This window comes from Phocoena phocoena, chromosome 12 (genome assembly GCF_963924675.1).
Source record: "Phocoena phocoena chromosome 12, mPhoPho1.1, whole genome shotgun sequence".
Taxonomy (NCBI): Eukaryota; Metazoa; Chordata; class Mammalia; order Artiodactyla; family Phocoenidae; genus Phocoena; species Phocoena phocoena.
The window spans coordinates 18,735,080-18,756,325 of record NC_089230.1 but is presented as its reverse complement, the minus strand read 5'-3'; the positions used below and the strand labels follow the sequence as shown (position 1 = coordinate 18,756,325).

At 38.3% G+C, this 21,246-nt stretch overlaps 1 protein-coding gene across 2 annotated transcripts in view; it reads left to right on the top strand.

Moving 5' to 3' along the window:
- Window positions 1-21,246, top strand: part of GRM1 (glutamate metabotropic receptor 1) — a 356,991-nt gene that overhangs the window by 327,265 nt on the left and 8,480 nt on the right. The window contains exon 8 of one of the 2 annotated variants that reach the window (XM_065888535.1): window positions 20,440-20,500. The exons of the other annotated variant lie outside the window; for it this stretch is intronic. Within the exon in view, the coding sequence (XP_065744607.1) occupies window positions 20,440-20,500 (61 nt within the window). Of the gene's footprint in view, window positions 1-20,439; window positions 20,501-21,246 lie in introns of those variants that run through there. 2 annotated transcript variants of the gene reach the window in all.

Below are 21,246 nucleotides of genomic sequence, written 5' to 3'. Positions count from 1 at the left end.
CTTGTTTCTTGAGGTAGACCTTTATTGCTATAACCTTCCCACTTAGAATTGCTTCTGCTGCATCCCATAGGTTTTGGATCATCGTGTTGTCGTTGTCATTTGTCTCTAGATATTTTTTGTTTTCCTCTTTGATTTCTTCAGTGACCTCTTGGTTATTTAGTAACGTATTGTTTAGCCTCCATGTGTTTGTGTTTTTTACGTTATTTCCCTGTAATTGATTTCTAATCTCATAACGTTGTGGTCAGAAAAGATGCTTGATATGATTTCAATTTTCTTAAATTTACTGAAGCTTGATTTGTGACCCAAGATATGATCTATCCTGGAGAATGTTCCATGAGCACTTGAGAAGAAAGTGTAATCTGCTGTTTTGGGGTGGAATGTCCTATAAATCTATCTGGTCTATTGTGTCATTTAAAGGTTGTGTTTCCTTCTTAATTTTCTGTTTGGATGATCTGTCCATTGGTGTAAGTGACATGTTAAATTCCCCCACTATTATTATGTTACTGTCGATTTCCTCTTTTATAGCTGTTAGCAGTTGCCTTATGCATTGAGGTGCTCCTATGTTCAGTGCATATATATTTATAATTGTTATATCTTCTTCTTGGATTGATCCCTTGATCATTATGTAGTGTCCTTCCTTGTCTCTTGTAACATTCTTTATTTTAAAGTCTGTTTTATCTGATATGAGTATTGCCACTCCAGCTTTCTTTTGATTTCCATTTGCGTGGAATATCTTTTTCCATCCCCTCACTTTCAGTCTATGTGTCCCTAGGTCTGAAGTGGGTCTCTTGTAGACTGCATATATATGGGTCTTGTTTTTGTATCCATTCAGTGAGCCTGTGTCTTTTGGTTAGAGCATTAATCTATTCATGTTTAATGTAATTATCAATATTTATGTTCCTGTTACATTTTCTTAATTGTTATGGGTTTGTTTTTGTAGGTCCTTTTCTTCTCTTGTGTTTCCCACTTAGAGAAGTTCCTTTATCATTTGTTGTAGAGTTGCTTTGGTGGTGCTGAATTCTCATACCATTGTTTGTCTGTAAAGCTTTTGATTTCTCCATCGACTCTAAATGAAATCCTTGTCAGGTAGAGTAATCTTAGTTGTAGGCTCTTCCCTTTCATCACTTTAAATATATCATGCCACTCCCATCTGCCTTGTAGAGTTTCTGCTGAGAACTCAGCTGTTAACCTTATGGGAGTTCCCTTGTATGTTATTTGTTGTTTTTCCCTGTTGCTTTCAATTATTTTTATTTGTATTTATTTTTGTTAAATACATTATTTTGTTAAAAGCATTATTCTGAATGCTTTTTCTGGAAGGTTGTCTATCTCCACTTCATTTAATTGTTTTTCTGGGGTTTTATCTTCTTCCTTCATTTGGTAAATAGCACTCTGCCTTCTCATCTTGTCTATCTTTCTGTGAATGTGGTTTTTGTTCCACAGGCTGCAGGATTGTAGGTCTTCTTGCTTCTGTATATATGTTTTTAATGAGGGCAAAAGCTAAGTGAAATACTAAATGAAATGATGCTCTGAGAACGTTTTCCTCTGGATCTGCCAGAAACTTTTTTTTTTTTGTCTACAGAAAAGGTAAATAAGCCTACAGCACTCTTGTTTATGCCCTGGTTAAGCCTCTTCATTTGTCTTTCCTCCCTTGATTAGGAAAGGAAATATGACAGTGAGCCAACAGACATCACAATCCAATAGAGATAACATGTTCTCTTTCATACAAAGAATTCTTTCATTCTTCTAGCTTGTAAATGAGAAAATCTGTCATTTTGAAATTATTTTTCCTTTAATCATACAATAAAAGGCTTTAAAAGTTATTGTAATTCTTCACTTGATTTTATAGTAAATATCAGAAGATTTTATTGAATTACTTGTCGCAGAATTTCACACCTGAGAGTAACATTTATGGTGGATCTACTGTTTATTCATTCACTTCTTTAATCAATGACTGTTTCAACAGTAACATATGCTTCGTAAAAGCATGTACGTACTTGATATGGTGCTAGATAATATTTAGGATAAAAAAGATATAAGAGGTAGTCACAGAATGCACCAATCTTGCAAAATAGTAAGGGAGACACTCAAAAATAGAACTAAATATACTGGGTTAACTGCCATAATAGAGGAGCAATATAGCATTTTATGTGTCCAGGGAAGAAAGAGATTCAGTCCATCTAAATGGAGTGGTATCTGTTGAAGGATGGGGAAAGACTTGTTAATAAAATTATAAAAGTGGCATTTAAACTTAACCTTATGTTTTTCAACAGGAGAAACTGTGCTATGGTGAGACCATTTCACATGTAGAAAATAACATAAATGAAGATTCAGAATTGTTAATGCACTTTTGGGCTGAAAAGTGGAATCTCTTATGGGTGAAGTACATGCAGAGGTGTAGTGGTGGGTAAATTTTAAATGCAGAAAGAGGATAGATTATAGATAACGATCAATGTTCTAAGAAGAAATTTGGATACTTTTCATATAAACCTCAAGATACATTAATGACTTTTGTGAAGTTTTATGATCATGTGTAAGCTTTATGGGAAGAGATTGACTATAGAAAGACTAGTTAATAAAGTGCTATAAAAATCCAAATGACAGGTTGAAAATAAAAGGCTTTAACCTGAGCAGCGAAATAAAAGTCAAATCCCAGGCATGCATAGGAAAACATTTTCTGACCTTGATTCATTAGAACTGGAATATTGATTTTGGGGGAAGAAAGAAATGAACAATAGAATACAACTCTCGTGATTTGAGCCTGGGTAACTGGAAAAATACGACTACCATAAAAACTGATAGGGAATACTCCTGTATTCTCCCGTCAGAATAGGACTGGGGAAATGTTGGTAAGTTGGGTTTCAGACTTATCAACTGAAAATCCAGTAAAGGCATTCAAATAGAGGCATCCATAAAGTATTGAAAAATTAAGTCAGAAGCTTAAGAGAAAGGTGTGAGCCAGAGCTCTAGATTTGAGACTTAATTGTCAGAATGTTTACAGTGGCCAAAGGAGTGATTAAGACATGAGAAAAGAAGAAAGTAGGAGGAAGAACATTAGGGAACATTTACATTTAAGAGATAAGATAAATAAGGAAAACCTGAAAGCAATAAACAACACAGAATAAAAAAGGGGAGAAAGAGGGATCACAGTGTCAAGGAAACCAAGGAGACTGATTCAGTCAGCTCTGTTGCCATAGTAAAATCCCACAGACTGGGGGCTTAAAAGACAGACATTTATCTTCTCACAGTTCTGGAGGCTGGAAGTCCAAGATTAGGGTGCCAGCATGGTTGAGTCTTGGTAAGACCTCTCCCATTGGGTTGCAGACAGCTGCCTTCTAGCTGTGTGCTCACATAACCAATTTTCTGTACAAGCGTGGGAGCAGAAAGAGAGAGAGAAGGGGAGAGGAGGGAGAGTGAGCTGTGGGGTGTCTCTTCTTATAAGAGTAATAATGAGGATCCCATTCTCATGACTTCATCTAACCCTAAATACCTCCCAAAGGCCCCACCTCCTAATACCATCACGTTGGGGAGTTAAGATGTCAACATATGAATTTGAGGGGACACAACCATTCAGTCTATAACAGACTGTTTCAAGAGAAAAGAACTTGGGATCCTTGGGATCCCCAAGGATGGAGACTCTATGGTTATCCTTGAGTCATTTAAGTGGTTTGATGTGAGTAGAATTTTTATAGCTGTAAGTTGAGGAGTTTGTCATTAAAAGAATTAAGAAGTTTAGACAGTATCTAAGGAAGCCAAGGAGAGAGGGAGAAGTGGTATAATAGAGGAGAAATTTAAGCTTGTTTGTCGTATCTGAGAAAGGAGCTGACAGAGAAACAGAAATTGAAAATATGAACTAGAGATCATACGGGTTATGCTGGGCAGTCTGACCCAGAGCTGGCAGTAGAGCCATTGGACATCGATTGACAAGTGTCATAACGAAGCACCAATTTTGAAGAATATGTTGGTTGTGGTTGATGCTGGTTCTCACTTCACTACATGTGTGTTGCTTGTCATTAAAAAAAAAAAAAGATGGAAAAATTAAGCTAGAAACTTAGATGAATTTTAAGTAAAATCCTAAAATACAACTCTTACTACTGATTTTGTCAGACTCTGGGCTTACAAACATTGATTGTAAGATTTGAAATGGGACAAATGAGGGAAAGCTGGGAAGTAAGGTATGCTGTCCTGGCATTATGGGTGGAGTTGGAGGAGTCACAGCTCCTAAGTACAGGTTGTTTGTAGAAGAAGGGTGTTGTGTATTCAGAGCCAGACTCAGTTGAGAATGAAACAGTTACCTTCATTCAGCTGTGATTAGAAGGGGCTAGAAATCCAAATCCTTGACTCTCTTCCTGACAGCCAGTCATAATGCCTGAGGCTGCCAGTGTGAGGGTATTTTGTTTGGGGTAAAGCCTTATGCCCCCTGAAAAAGCAAGATGAAATGCCTTTACTCTCTGAAATATGTAACACGATGACCTAAAAGCACATTAGCCATAATTTAGAATGGAAACAGATAAGTAAATAAGTTGTGTGTTGAGGAGTTGCCGTGGTGAGAGACCACCTTCAGAAGGCACAGACTTAAGTACAGAGGGAGAGATGAATGACATGAGGATGGGGGGTGGGGACGCAGATTTGCAGTCACCATTGTTTCCTTGTTTTTTTCCCTCCTGTGAATAATATACTCATTCGACAAATAACACAGAGATAGCTACTTTAAATACTCATATTTTATGTTTTCAAGTTCTACACTGAGACCATGGGGCACAGATTTTGCTACAGCTTCAAAGAGAACATATTCCTTTTGAATATAGGCCACCTTTTATATTTCTTTCAAATTCAAATGAACTTGCATGACATACATATTCAAGTTCTCACACTTAATGTTTTATTCTCCTATATTTATAATGTGTAGCTTCTGAACTGAATTCAAAAATATTCCAGGTGAATATCCATAATGACCCAAAGTAGGTACACATAACACCATTGTGTAAATAAAGAAACTAAGGCTTGGAAAGTTCAAGGCCATTTTTATAAGAGGAAGAAATGGGACTAAAATCATTGTTTTCTGGATAAAATCATTTGTTTTTATCACTTTAATTAAAATATAATTTTCATCACCTTTATGTCTGTTACCTCAATAATGTATTCATTCATTCATGTATTCAATAAAATGAATAAGACATGGAGTCTGCCCTTAAGAAGGTCATAGTTTATTGGTATAACACATCATTACAATAAAATCCAGTGAGTGAAATGATAGAAAATGGTATAATGTGGTGATTCAGGTGGGTGGGTAGATTTAGAGTCAGAAGTTTATTGAGTCTGGGTTTGTTATTTTTGCAAGGTCCCACCTACGTAACAGATACTCTTTTTATCCTGGTCCTACTGTATGTAACAGTCACCTGTTAGATGAAAGAAACTATCAGAGGAGACACTGGAGGCCTGCAGACCAAACATGACTGTGGATGTCCTTAGACCATAAGAACAAAGCTTATACGTTCGTTAATTAAAACTCTCTGGCTTGAAGTTATAGAAGCCAACCTAAGCTAGCCTAAGCGTATTTATTTTCCCTTTGTGTAAGTAAATGGGAAGATTTATAGAGTAAAGTGCAGTGCCTAGCGTATAGTAAAATGTCACTAGCTGTTAGCTAGTGACATTTAAATTATGAAAATAGGGGAGGAGGTGTGAACGTTCATACACTAGCATAAAACTCTGCATTACACCTTCATGTAATGACAGTTGTAAAAACTGGGTATATGCATCGTTACTCTCAACTTGTGATATCCACGCTATGTAGAATGGTGGAGCTGTGTGTCTGCGGAAAGCCCAGGCACGCTGGCATTACTCAGTGTGAGAGGTGTGAGAAGAAGCACACCCTGTTTGACATGACTTGGCAGCCTGTCCATGCTTGGCCACAGCTAAAGAAAGATGAGATCGTTTGCATGCCATCTGTTAGCCTTAGAGTCCAGTGTAAAGTGCTACCTACTCAAAAGGGAAGCAGGCCATGTGAGCAACACGTTCATAAAGCAGGTTCAAGAGCAAAAATATTAGCAGCCTGCACAATGAAGAAACAGAAGAAAGTACCAGTGGATTTGGAAGCTTCATATCAATGAGAATGGTGCCTATAGGCTCATTAATTCGAACTCTTTCGCTGCAAGTTATAAAAGCCAGATGAAGCTAGCCTAAGCAAAAGGCGGTGGGATATTTAATAGAGAAAATATAAGGAATAATTTCAGATATAGTAACAAGATTTGGAACGTTTCTAGGCCACAAGGGGGACCGAGCTTCTGAGGAAAAATGTTCCAGGCATCTAAGTCATCTCCTGGCTCCCTGCACACCTCCTTCTTCTCCTCATACATCTTCTTTCTCTGTTTCTTGGGCCCTCATGGTCAGTCCAAGGACAACCATCACAGTGCTCCTGAGTTTACATGCTATCGGTCCAGTTACCAAAGAGACAGCTTTGATTCCCTCAACCCACGTGGTTCTACATAACACAGACAGACACTGATTACCTCAGCCTGACTCAGGTGTCTATCCCAGGTCAAGGAGATGACAGACAAAGATGATGTGAAGTCACAGAGTATAAAATTATCTTCCAGGGGCCCATCACTCCCACCCTCCATGGGTAAGATCAGGGAGGCAGTTCGCAGAGAAGGGGTATGACTGTGACGTGAGCAGAAGCCCTGCAAGTGTCTCCACCAGAGTGATTCCATCTCCAACTATCACCCATCCTTTCTTCTTTGGCATCTGAATAAGTAACTTCTAAGCACCAGCATTTTATATTTAGAAAGTTTGATGAAAAGAAACTTCAAAACCTGCAGGTGGTAACCAGCCAGCCAAGTGATCACCTATCTATGCAAAATGTGAGTGACTGCTACAAACTCCAGCAGATATACCAATGGAGGGGCGAGAAAATGCATCACGCTGACACGGCGTTTGTTATGAAGGTGTGAGGTGTAGAGTCAAACACATTTAAAAACTGAGCCTTGTCTTTGCTACTTTATAGAGAATCCTGGCTGTAAAATACTTCTAAGTCGCCTCAAGATGAACAAAGAGGAGGGAAAAAGGTGTTTTGTTTTTGAAGAAATATGGATTGTTAGGACATTGTCTTCTGAATGAATTAAAATACATCATAAATTACAGGCCAACAATAAAATATTACTTATTGTTAACATTGGTCAATAGAATAGAAGAGGAAAATCAGCAAATATTTAATCCAGTTAACCCAAAAATGTGTCTATAATTTTATTTTATTTCGAAGGGGTAAGGGAAATCTGTAACTGAAGGCCACTTAACAATACCCTCTATGCAGATTATCTTCCAGATGAATGAGGAGTCTGCTGCTAATGACATCAGGCAAAGTCCCTGGTGATGCTGCTAAAGATACTGAAAAACAACTTCTTAGGAGAAATCAATAATGATAGAAAAGACTTTCCTCTCCCTGATTTTTCAGTTATAAAAATATATACTGTTAGCTTGTTTCTAGTAAATGCTCTCAAACACTGTGGAAATTAATGTCATTTTCCACATGATTAAACTTTGCACTGCTTATGTTATTTGGCTTAGGTGGATGTAGGATGGGGAGTAGGAAAAGTGTTAACAAAGAAAAAGGAATGAAGACTTACATGGTCAAAGTAGAATAAAAGAAGTTACGATAATGGGGCAGCTAGGGGAGGGGTGAGGGATTGGAAGGATGGCTGTAGATCCGTCACCAGGCAGCTCTGTGACTTTAGCCACTGATTCTGTCAGTGTCTTATTGTAAGAGATAGAATTGCAAGCAATTTTAGTAAGGTTTTGTTTAGCTCCAACTGTTTAAAATCAAAAGTTATTCTAGGGCCGATCCTAGTATAAAATCTCTTTTGCTCTGATGGTTAGAATGAGCTCAAGGCCTGATGCACCCCTTTTTACAGTGGGAAGAGAAGCACTGATGACTAATCGATTCAAGCACCTACTTGTGCTGGCCATTGAGACATGGGCAGGGAATACAGTGGTGAACAAAACAGATCCAGCCCCTGCCTTTGTGGAAAATGGGATTCTAGCCAGGAGACCAAACATTGAACATGTAATTACAAGTGTAGTGAATGTTTGTAAGGGTAAGTACAAGGTGTTACAGGAGTGTTATTAAGAGGACCTAACCAGCCCCAGTGTGTGGAGGCTGGAAATGTTCCCAGGACTAAGAATTATTTAGACTGACTTCTGAAGGAGAAAAGGGGTTAGCTAGGAAAGGAAGGGAGCTAAAGGGGTAGACCAGTGAAACAATCACAGTGTAAAGGCTCTGAGCAAAAAAACCCACTGATGGCTGAAGGACAGGAAGCAATTCCAGGATGCCTGGAAGTGAGGATAAAGGAAAGTGTGATAAGTAGACAAGAAGGGCAGGCTAAGACCAGATCACACAGGGCCTCCTTATAGACCTCAAGAGCGTGGATCTCATGCTCTGAACAATGGAAGTCACCACAGTCACAAAGCAGGGGTGCACTGTGATTAGTGAGAAACGTGTTTTAGAGCTAATACTCCACCCTCAGTGTGGAGGACACAGGAGAGCAAGATGGGAGGTGGGGCACTCTGGGAGGAGGCTGTAGCAGGGTCCAGGTGAGAGATTAGAGTGGCCTGACCTAGGGCTCTGACAACTGGGGAAGAAGATAGTGAACAGAAAGAAATGCTTAAAAGGTAAAAAGAAAAGTAAAAGTAAGATTGCTCACAAAATTCAGAGTAAATAGAGGTGTGCAGTCACCTCAGGGTAGTTTAGCTCCAAAGCCTATAACATATGAACTATTACCAGATTAAATGGACCATCACATCTAAAATGTGGTTGATTTATAAGAGAGGGAGACTGATCAGACACAAAAGCAGAGAAAAGCAAACAAACAAACATTGGAAACGGCCATAGACCTCTCTGATGCTGAGATGAGTGAAGGGGATGGTGAGTCACGGGCTCTGAAAATTTAGGTACAAATGACAAGGTGATCCCTAAGACTAAAAGGATGAAGTAAGCTATATTGGCTTAATGCTATCGAATGTTTAAGTATTGACGTTTGCCGCACTCCACCCCTTCTTCTGATTCCCGGTGAGCAAGTAACTATTAATTATTGGCTTCCCCTATTTATATACATTTTGGTATTCTAAATCCTGTACCTTATTTCCTACTGCAAATGAAATTGAAATTCTGTTATATAACAACCTCACTATATGAGCTTGTTTAATATAAGTCTCACCCTGGATGATATATTATCCTTATTGGGCAGACAAAATAATTTGTGCTATGATATTTACCTGGGTGGTGAGTGATGGGAAGAATGACTGCAAGTCTGAGAACCAGATCCTCATCGGTCCCTGGGAAGACGCTTCCTTAGGAATGTGCACTCTGTGTGGTCCATACGATCACACTATGTTTCTCACATTTACCTTTCTACAGACTTCAGTTGCTTTATCTCTAACAGTGGAGATGACAATACTCATGTTCTATTTACCATATTCTACCAGTGAATAGTATAGTTGGTAGGTCTTAAGAAGTAGCTTAAAATAAGTGTTCCATAGACTCCCTGCTATGTCTGTTCTCAGCTTTTCTGATCCAGGAATTCATGGACAGCTCATGTATTATCATGTACTACATATATATTACATTTATGCCATAATAAGAATCCTAGTTCCCAAGGAAACAGATGGTAGAATCAGAATATATCATAAGTATATGTTTATGTTATTCCACAGTAGCCATAGAAGTGTCTAACAATTAATACTACCACTATGAATTAATCACTGGGAAGAGTTAAAACAAACTGTTTACACATGCTCTCCTGATCTCCCCATTTTGAAATAGTTTCACTGTATATACATTATGAGCCATCCTTTCACACAGCATGAGACTCATCCTTGCTCCCGCATGTATCAATAGTTTATTCTCTTTAATTGCTGAGTAGTGTTACCTTGTATGAATATACTAAAATTTATTTAATCTATTTCGTTGATGGACATTTGGGCAATTTCCAGCTCTCAGTATTACAAATAAAGCTACAATCAACATACACGTACATCTTTATGGACATAAATTTTCATTTCTTGTGGGTATATGCCTAGCAGTGGAATTACTGGATGATAAGGCAGGTGTATGTTTAACTTATTAGAAACTGCCAAAGAGATCTCCACAGTGATTTTGTCATTTCACACTCCTACCAAGAATGTATGAGATCCATTTTCTGTTGATGGTCTTTTACATGATAGCCATTCTAATGGGTGTGTAGTAGTACTTAATTATAGTTTTAATTTGCATTTTCCTGATGATGATGATCTTGAGATCAGGGATTTTAAGATCCTGAGTCCTCACCGTTTACTTCATTTCTTCATTCTTTAAATATCTTTAACTCCTATTTTGATTCCTCATTGCTCTGAGACTACCTGAAACTGCACTGATTTTCAGCAGCTTTCTGCTTAGCTTTGTATCCTGTGCTTTGTGCAGCCTAAAGTTTGCAAACATTTCTAAAGGAAACCCACCAAGTGGTGGTGTCACTTTTCTTGACCTCCTTCTCTTCAGGGTCTTGGCTCCTCAAGTCCTGGCTACCTCGGAAGACTTGAACTCAAATTTTTGTGTCTGTAGCCCTGTAAATATTTGTTTTTCTTGCTTCTTTACCTCTTACGTAAGGCCCTCTGCCTGGACTCTCAATCTGCTCTTCTGTATTCAAGAATCATCAAATGTCCCAATGAGAAAAATAGCTTGAAGATTATCTGCTTACCTCTCTGAAGTTCTCTTGTTTCTGACTTATTGGTCCCTTGGATTCTGGCTGCCGTGACAGCATCCCAATGTCTTTAAATGGTTTTTAAAAATATTTTGTCTGTTTTTTTTCTAGTTGTTCTCAGTGGGAGAGCTGGTTTACCCCAAGGAATTACATCTTAGCTGGACACCGAAGTCCTCTTATACCAGTTTTAATATCTCCCCTTCCTCTTTCTCAATAGGTTATGATACGACCAAGATTTCTTTTACGGCTATGGTGACTGTACTTCTAATACTGTGAAAGAAATTCTATGATAATTGCCTATCAGTTTCTCTTCAGGTTTGCTGGGTGGTGACATGGGGATATTAATGCCTCTGCTTAAACAGAAGTGGTGGCATAAAATAAATTTTAGTGAAAACATATATCTAATATTAGTGCTTTAGCCAAGAATATTAAAAGCCTCACAAAGTTCTCAAGTGATCTAAGTCCTTTTTTGTTATCATGAATTTTAAACTTCTTACCAAAGGAATAATTTTTTTTAAATTTTAATTTATATACTTTCATGATTATAGGTCAATAAGGAATCCACTTTTCAGATTTTATTTCATTATAGAATATATTTGATAAAGATACATACAAACAGAATCATCCTTAATACATATTGTTTACTGGTGCCCGGCATTTCCACAGCAGGCTGGAGATGTAGTAAAAAATGCTTCCCAATGTTCAGCTTCATCGGCCACTCTAAATCTTTTTGCAGAACATCCTGAGGTGAAGACTTTAGTTTCTGGCAAGTTGTTTTCAGAATCTCTTTCTCTCCCCCTCTGTGATAAATCAGAGCAAAATAATAAAAAGACTCACTTTGGCAGTTTGGCACCTAAAGTTTATCTGGAAACATAGCAGGGTATTTTTTTTTCCTTTTACGTAACTTAAGTTGTATTTTTTTTTCTAATTTTGAGCTTTTACTTTCTCATTAATAAAGATGCTTATATGTGAGAATGAACATTGAAAATATACATACAGTAAAATGTTTATTTACAGTATAAAGACTAAATTTACTACAAAATTTTGAATTAAGACTTCAGTACATATAAAATATTAGTATAATTTCCCAAATTCTGTAATTTATATTTGATATTTCTCCTTAGTAGCTCCTCATATATTTTAATATATATTTAGAATTTTTACTTTAATTTTTTTTCAGCAAAAAAAAATATATATTCACAACTCCCATATAATACCTTAGTTTATTGGGGTAAAGCTAAAAGGAGAGGGAATTTTACCTCTGAATTATATATTATAAATTTCTTTTTGTAATAACAGTTACTGCTTATTTTTCATATTTTAAAAAATGATAAATATTAATTGTGGGGAATTTGGAAAAAATAGGAAAACACAAAACAGCTAATAAAAATTATCTACAATTCTACCAATACACAGAGAAAAACCATTAACATATTTATGTATAGTCTAGTTTTTGCACACACAAATACATATACACATTATTTTTACTACTTTATTTTGAGAATTAATTTAGGAATTAGTAACAAAAATAATAAGTGCTTTTGATAGTCCTGCAATTACCAAAGTGATAAAGAAGCTCAGGGCTATTTCTGTATTATTTTCATATTAGGAATATTTCTTCATTCTGTTTTGTTTATTCAGTCACTTGTTCAACATTTACTGTAAATAGATGACCACATGTCTCGTTGTATGCCCAGGAAAGTCCCAGTTTATGGCTTTTGTCATGACATAATTTTTAAGAGCACTTCCTTCACTCTTAAAAGTAATCAGTTTGCATGAGAAATTACATGGTTTCCTTTTATTTCCAAGAACTGAGGTAGGTAAAAGGGGGATAAACTAGCAAGCAATGGTAAATCATCCATGGATCCTGCCCTCCAGAAACTATGGCTTGCCTACTGTTGAAGATAAGAATTAACTTATATAATAAGAAGTGAAAAGGATCACAGGAGAGAGGCAAAGATATAATGTACATTGCAGTGTGGTCAAGAACTTGATAAACATTTTAGAATTCCTGAAGGAAATGTGTGCAGAATGTTGTGAAGAATAAGAATATTTAGGTTTAGAAAACAGGTATGAAAGACAAAAGCTATCTTTTTTTCAGCATCAGGGAGCTGCTGAAGTGACAGGGATTAGTGAGAACTAAAATATCAGAAATGGGAGAACTGAGAAGTGAGCAGATGATCTGCAGATGCTTTTCCCTGGAGGCATTTGCCAACTCCAGGCTCTGGCAAAAGGATGAGTATCCAGACTTGGCCCAAGCAGAGTGTCAGTGGAGGGTGGAGAGAAGACAGAAGAGATCTTGTAGTCACTGGAGGCTGAAGTGATAAAATAAAAGGCATGAGAGGCTTCAATACATGTCCAGCTTCTCCCTCAAAACATCTGCTGAGGGGCTTCCCTGGTGGCGCAGTGGTTGAGAGTCCGCCTGCCGATGCAGGGGACACGGATTCATGCCCCGGTCCGGGAAGATACCACATGCCGCGGAGCGGCTAGGCCCGTGAGCCATGGCAGCATCAGAAAGGTTAAAAGATAAGCCCAACACCTCTGACATGGAGAGTCCATTTTCATGGAGCCTTTCAATGGCTGAGGAGACAGGCTAGAAAACACTTTTAGCAATCACCTGAATCTGCACTGACAAGATTGGAGACTCAAAGTTCTCAAACACCTGATACAGGTTCCCTGTTAAGACACGTGCCTAATTCTGAAATTGTGTGTGGTGGCAGACCAAAAATCTAAACTAAAAATCTTCGAAAAGCCAGCCAGAATATCCCACAGTCTCTCAATGCTGAGGAGATAAAGACCCATCAAGTGAGCTGTACTAGTGCACAGCCAGATGCTCTGTTAAAAGTCTTGAAGCGATATACCCTTCTCCCTACAGTAGACTGACTCCTATACAAACTGCAAAACAACTTTGCTCAGCTCAGTTTCTGACTGGATTGAGTTGATCTTTCCCATTCTACTTAGCAGAAAAAGTGGCAAAGTAACTCTGGTAGAGATAACCTAGAACCTCTAGAACCTCTACAGAATCTTATTTTATATATTTATAATGTCTTATCTGATATAAAATGTGTTTAGGCATGGAAGAGTTAGAAACATATAACAACAACAACAAAAAAAAAGGGAAACAGACAATAGAAACAGTCCCACAGGTGGTACACTGATCACTGTTGCTAGATGTTAGAAAACTGAATCATCATTCTGAGCATTGACAAAGAAAAGACTCATCCATTGGGCTTGTGTTTTCTGTTTGAACTTTATCTCAGAGGAATTAAATAGTTGATAAGAATAAGTTCTTTTAAAAAGAAATCTAGTCGACAAATACAGAAGGGATGATAGAAAGATAATAACATCATTTATTAGTTTTATAATAAAATAATTGATCTATATAATGTCATCAATTACTGCTAAAACCATTAGATGAAAGATTGATGGGGAGTTTTATAATGTGTACATCAGGCTGACAACATCTAAACCCACTGATCAATCTTAATATGACTAATAGAAAACACAATTTATGTGCTTCTCTGTGTGGTATAACAGAAAGAAAACTCTGCCTCCAACAAACTATTCTTCCCATACAATTAATCATGAAGCTGATCAAGACTTCAGATCTAACTATCAAATCATAGGCAACATAAGTAACAGAGAAACATGTTAAATGACACTACAAGGACTCAATCTGTAAAATCTATAATCTGCATGTTTCTTCAACAAATAAATAGCAAGCAAAAAGGAGGAGGGAACATCTACAGATTAAAAAAGACTTATAAGACTCATCAACAAAATACAATGTGCAGCTCTTATTGGGATGATGTGAAAATCAAGAGTAAAATAAATATACATGAGACAATCAGGGAAATTCAAATATCATCTATTTAATATCAAATATTTAATATCAAGTATTAAGGAATCACTATTAATGTATTTTAAGTGTGACCATTTTTTTCCTTTTATTATAAAAATGTGTACTTATATTGTAGAAATATATACTAAATTCTTTATGGATGGAATGACATAATGTTTTAAAATAAATAAATGGCAGGTATAGATGAAATAAGATTCACAAATATATTGATTATTATTGAAGCTGGGTAATAGGGATATGGGGGTTCATTTTAGCATTGTTTCCATGTTTATATATTTAAAATAATTTTCATAATAGTTTTAAAGATGTCTGAAAAATGAACTGAATTGGAAAGAATAGTAGGAATTCTCACATACCAGTGTAAATTCTGCAAGCATTTTGTAGAGCAATTTGGCAATACATAAGAAAGACAAATGTGCATTCACCACAATCCATCAATTCTGCTTCTTGGTCCACCCCACAGAAAAGCTCTCTCATATGTGTGCAAAGAGATATAACCAAGCATGTTTACTGCAGTATTGCTTAAAATAGCAGTATGTAGGAAACAACCTAAATGGCCATCAGTAGGAGAATTGATTATATTATTGATAGTGTGGTATTTATTCAATTTAGTTTAAGTGAATGAACTAGAGCTATATCTATTAACATAATACTATGCAAAAGGGCAAATTGCTGAATGGAAATATAGTGTGATGCTATGGATATGAAATCTAATAACATGCTAAACACTACCACATTATTTATTAACACATATGACTATACATGTAAAAGTATTAGCATATGCCAACTGATGATATATACCAAATTTTCTCTTGAAAAGGAGAGGATTAGTATTAAGAATAATATACAGAGGACTTCAAACATATCCCTAATGTTTTCTGAAGGAAAGGAAACTTAATAAGACAAAATGTTAATATTTGACAAATCTGTGATGGTAATTGAATTGAATTTTATTAAATTGTTCTCTATAGCATCTCACTTAGAAATCCTTACAATTAAGGATTTTAAAATAGAGAAATATTTCATACTGCATTGTGTTTATATAAAGAGCCTTACTGTACTATGTTAGGTGTGCATGTATTAAAAGGAAGAGTGGAACAATTACCATTTACAGCGGGCCTATATATACAGTCAGAGCTCCATTTTCCACTCTGATGAATGAATGTTGAGAAATTAGTATTTAAATTCAGATAATAGAAAGAATGCATTTGGCTTTGGAAAGCAATCAGAGGCACAAATTATCCTATTTATTTATAACAACAGGAAAGATAGATATTTCTGCTAAAATGGTCTTGAGTGGTTGCCATCAATCTTTATGATTACTTTGGACAGCTGCCACATTATTTCCATGGTGATGATCTGGAATTGTATAGACCATTTTATCTCTGCTAAAAGTCTCACCTCCAGACCTGTCATAGACATGCAACTTCAGATACAGAGAGCTAACCTGACTGTACCTAGTTTTACCGGCTCCTGACATATCCACTCAATGTCTCTAATGTTGCTGGCAAAAAAAAAAAAAAAAAAAAAATGCAAGAGAGAAAACTATTTTCTAATTTCTTAGTTTTCTTAGAAAACTATTTTCTTAGTTTCTAGTAGAAAATATTTTTCTCCTAGAAGCTATTGAAATTCTTGAATAAGGAAGTGGTTAAAATCCATAAGTAAAATGAAGTGAAGTTGGAGATACTATGAATTAGTCTAACCTAAATACACACTGAGATTTAAAACATCAGTCTTTTGTCTGTGCCTTTGCTCCTCCAATAGAGTTGTCTTAAGCTGGGATAGCATTTTGCTATTTGGAAGCATTTTTACATGTACTATTTCATCAATCCTTCTTTATGGGTGAAAAACTGAGTCTGAAAGAGGCAAATACTCAGTTGGAGACTAGCTGGTCTCCTGAATCCTTGTCCTGTGAGCTTATTGCTACACTATAAGGAGTAAAACTCGTCTGTAACAACTTCTCAAGTTCACATAAAGAATCATTCTTAGCATAGAAACCAATGTAGGGGTGACTAGCTGTAAAGCAAATAACACACAAAAGCAAAGTCATATGGCACCAAGTACACTCAAAGACAGATAGTCTCTTATACAAAGAAAGGTTATTTGGACAATGGGAATAGATGGGAGAAGGTATGCATACACCAAGAAGGGATTTGAAAGAAAGAAAGAAAAGGAGGGAGGGAGGGAGGGAGGGAGGGAGGGAGGAAGAAAGGAAGAAAGAAAGGGGAAGAGAGAGAGAGAGAGAGAGGGAGGAAGGGAGGAAAGAAGGGAGGGAGGGAGGAAAAAGGAAGGAAGGAAGGAAGGGGGAAAGAGAAGAAAGAAAGAAAAAAAGCTTTGCATTTTCAGAAGAAATTGAAGATGAATCTTTCTAACTAAACTTCTGGGGTTTCATTAAATCCACAGTTTCTGCCAAAAGATTCAGCACAGATTTGGGACTTATATTTGACAAGCCCACATATGCTGCATTTTCCCTCCAAGCTTTTACTCTGGCTTGCGGACTCTGGGGTTGGTTGAATATATGGTTCTATGGTTGTTAAAAATACCCCAAAGTCCAGCTCCTTCTCTCAGATTTAATGCAGTTGATAAAATGGCCACTCTGGAATCAGATTTTTCGGGTCTTGACCTGTAACCTTTAATAATCCTCTTCTTTCATAAAAGTAAGATCTGTATGCATAGGTCATTTGCATTTCACTTCAACACAAAGTCAGAGACTAAAGAAATGGAACCATGAAGGAGATGCTGTAATTTTTTTCAACTATTTCAATCAATAGTTAAAGATGGCTCTGGGATTGCTTGGAGTTACTATGTGAAATTTGGCTGTCAATATGGTTGAAACCCCCAAAGCAATCACAGAACTGTCCATAACTGCAAGAGTATTTCCAAGTCAGCTACAGAGGCCACAGATCTTCCTGCCCCAGTCCCCAGGAGACACAAATGCTGAGCTGTCCCTCATGCCACACTGTGTGCACCTATGCTAATGTCAGCAGAACAAGTCTCTGAGCTGTCAAGACGTTTCCCCATGGTTTTTATCATCCATCATCTGTACATTCCAGCAGACAGGACCAGCTGTATCAATTGCACGGCCCAGTGCAAAATGAAAACCCGTAGCCCCTGGTTGAAAACATAGAGGGAAAAATGTTAAAGGCACTAAAATATAAAGCCCTTTCCTTTCTTCTACCGTCTCTCTGTAGACCTGTCATGTTGGTTTCTTATTTGCCACGGAACGCTGTACTCCCTTGCGGGGGATACTTGACGAGCAAGCACAGACCCTGCCAGGCGCGGCAGCTAGCCACTCAGTGACTCCGCACACACGCTCAGGCTGCCAGGTTCCCCTCCAGCCAGTCACTGGGTAGATGCCACGGAGAAACTGAACCAGGCATCTCCCCTTTCCAGGTGCCTCCTGCCCCAGCCCATGGTAGACCGGCAACCCTCAAGGGTATCGCAACAACAGTACAGGGACGGGCAAGGTACATGCACGGAGGATGAGCAAGAGGCTCACCCCTGCCGTGTTCCTCACCAAATGCACAGTGGACCTGCCAGTTCAAGGAGGAGTTGGCCACGGCCATCAGCTGCCTTGAAATGTTATTGGGCATGGGCACCTGATCCTGATCTGATCTTCCCACACCTGTTCCCACAGACCCCTGGCAGGGGAGGAGGGTGACCGTTATCATTGGGCAGGGGTGGGCAGTGGGAGGCTGGATGGGCTCTGGTCCCCAAGGGGGGGTGGGGGTGGGGTGCAAGGAACAAGAAACTGAAAACCTGTCCAGCGAGGCAGTATCATGCTTGAGGTGAGGCTCTAAACCCCCAGTGCATGCTCCGTTTCCACATGGAACATCACTTACAAAACACAAATTAAGTGATAAAATGATTACAAGTATCAAAAGGATGACCACAGAGCACTAAACCCTGAATACAGGGCCCTTCTGATAAGAGACCCACCGTGTGTCTGTATTGGTCATGGGGACAGGAAGCCAGCCCTGCCAGGGTCCTGGCTTCCCAGCACCACTGGACCAGGCCACATACAGACATTATCTAAAGGAGAATTAATTGGAGGATTCAAGGGGATGCAGGCAGTTTAGCAAGCCAAAGCCAAGTGCTTTGAGTGTATTTTCTGCCTTCTTTCATGAGAAATGAAGTTGCTTTAACATTAGTTTACAGGTGAAATGCCCTTTTCTACCAGTAACTTCATTATATATTCAAACAGCATATTTTTATTCCTGGGCATCTACTACTAATGTTTTCATTGTTTTCATGATCTTTGTAATTTCAGGTGGGCATATTAAATGTCATGTTACTTTGCCTCATTCAGTAACAAACATTATCTCTTTGTCTAATTTTCTTAAGTAAATTGATTTTTGTAGTGGTACTAAAATTATACCAAGGTGTTTCAAGTTCTTAACTCTGGATGAGGACTTCAGATTGTTCTGGGTAGATCATGTACTTTCAAATGGTTTACTGAATGGTCTAAACTTGATGGAAATATACATATTGATCAATTTTATTTTTTCTCCTTCACCTTCAACTGTGCTATGAAAAATCTTTTTTCTCACCTTCTGCATTCATACTAGATTCCTTGCTTTCAGGTATTAAAAAGATATTCCACTGTATTCTTGTTTCAAACCTCAAATTCACATCTCTCCTTTCCAGAACAATGTTAGGCTTCAACCTGAAAGACTTGGACTAGGAAGGGACGTGGTCCGCTCCTGAAATATCTCTGCCTCTTCCCTCTTCTGAATTTCCCTTTTTCTGCTTGCTTTGATGGGAAAAAGAGATAGGAGAGTTGACAAAGGTCTTTGACTTGCCTGGAGCTGTTGTGGTCCTCTTCTGATTAACAATGGATAATTGTCACCAGGATCTTGGGGTAGGTGGCCCAAGGATGATTGACAGAACATTTGTGAGTTTCTAGAAAGCCCTATAGGGGCTTCATGACTGTGACCTTATCCACACCACTCACAGCACCTGCTGACGGTTCATCTTTAGCATCTTGTTCCTCAAATTCTCTTCTATGATTGGCTGCCCTCTTATGTGGAGTGTCACTAAGATGACTTTATCCCACCACCTAATAAAGTGGGAAACTCATGTGTCTTTAACTTGTGTGAAACCCACGTATCCTCACTCCAACAGATGCTGGAAAGGCCACCTGCACATGGCCACCTGCACATGGCCGCCCCATCATCCTGGTCATGTCAAGTCAGGGCTCTTATCCCCTTACCACACACACACTCTGTGCTGTACAAGGAGACATCCAACCAGGGAATGAGATGACGTTCTCCCCTGGTGGGAGGCTTGCCCAATCTCTTGCCACTTCCCTTCTTTCCACCACAACATACATTCCGTCTTATGAGGGCCAAGAGATACATGTGACTTTATGCTAAGTGACAGCACTGCTTTTATGATAACATAATATAGAGTAAAATTAGCACTACAAGTCACAGTGTAAGACATAAACCCATGAGCATCCCTTAAGAGGGATGGTGAGTGGGAAGATTTAGGTGGAGTCCGCTGCCTCCAAGAATAAAGGAGAGTGTCAAGAGTGGAGGGAAGAGAGCCAATTTGGGATAGACACATACACAGCTGAGAAAGCATCTGCCGCTTGGGAAGAGACGGTCCCACAAGGTAAAAGAAAGAATGCACTCCACTGACGTGACTTTCAGAATTGGGCCTGGCAGTAAGAAACAGCTGGGCAACACAAGGAAGATCCAGGATGTGCAGGTGCAGGTTATGTGGAGAAAGGCTCAGGAGCCGAGCTAGGCCCTACCCCAGCCCTGGCACCGCCCAAGTGGTGTGATCGCCATCTCTAGTTACGTGTATAACCGCTCACTCACTGGGTATCTTTTTCTTTTCCATCTTCAGGAAGAGGCAGCCAGAATTCTCGCCCACCAGACAGTGTCCGTCGGCACATGTGCAGCTTTGAAAACCCACACACTGCAGTGAATGTGTAAGAGAAGCTGCATGGAAAAAATAGTGGTTTGCCCCTTGCTTTCTCTCTCCTGGGTTTTCCTACTTTCTAACCTGGAAACAGATGTGGTGCATGCCATCAAGAACGAGGAACCATTTACGTGCCATGGTTTGCACGACTGCCTTAATTTGATCGTCCATTGTTCTTAAAAGGACACTGTCAAGCTGTTAGTCTTTTTGCTTTTTTATGTTTTGATGCAAGAGGCAACATTTTTTTCCCATTCTAGAGATTCACTTTTGTTTGTGACTCCCACTCACAAACTTGAAAGTGAATTTTCCCCCTTCACAAATTTGTTAGCTTCTCCTTGGCAAACAGAGCTCTTTCTTTTGTTTTCTTTCTTTGCCTTTTTTTTTTTTTTGCTGCTACACAAATATTTTATATGATCCTGTCTGCATTAAGGTAAAAGCCATGATTTGAACTTATGGAAGGATTCCATAATGTCAGTTTGACGAGGTGAACACCAGCCTTTGCTGGGTGCCTCCTATGCCCTGGGGAGCACAAAGCAAAAGTTCTGTGAGTCCCACAAAAAGTGAGTTTTGCAAAAACAAACAAACAAACAAACAAAAAGGAAAGTAGCTATTTCCCCAGAACTTTAGTGCTTTTATCAGATTTTCTCCATCTGATAAAACCGGTGCATGTTTGGTCCAATTTTTGACCTTTAGATCTTGACAGTGTCTCTTTAAGTCAACAAAAGAACATAG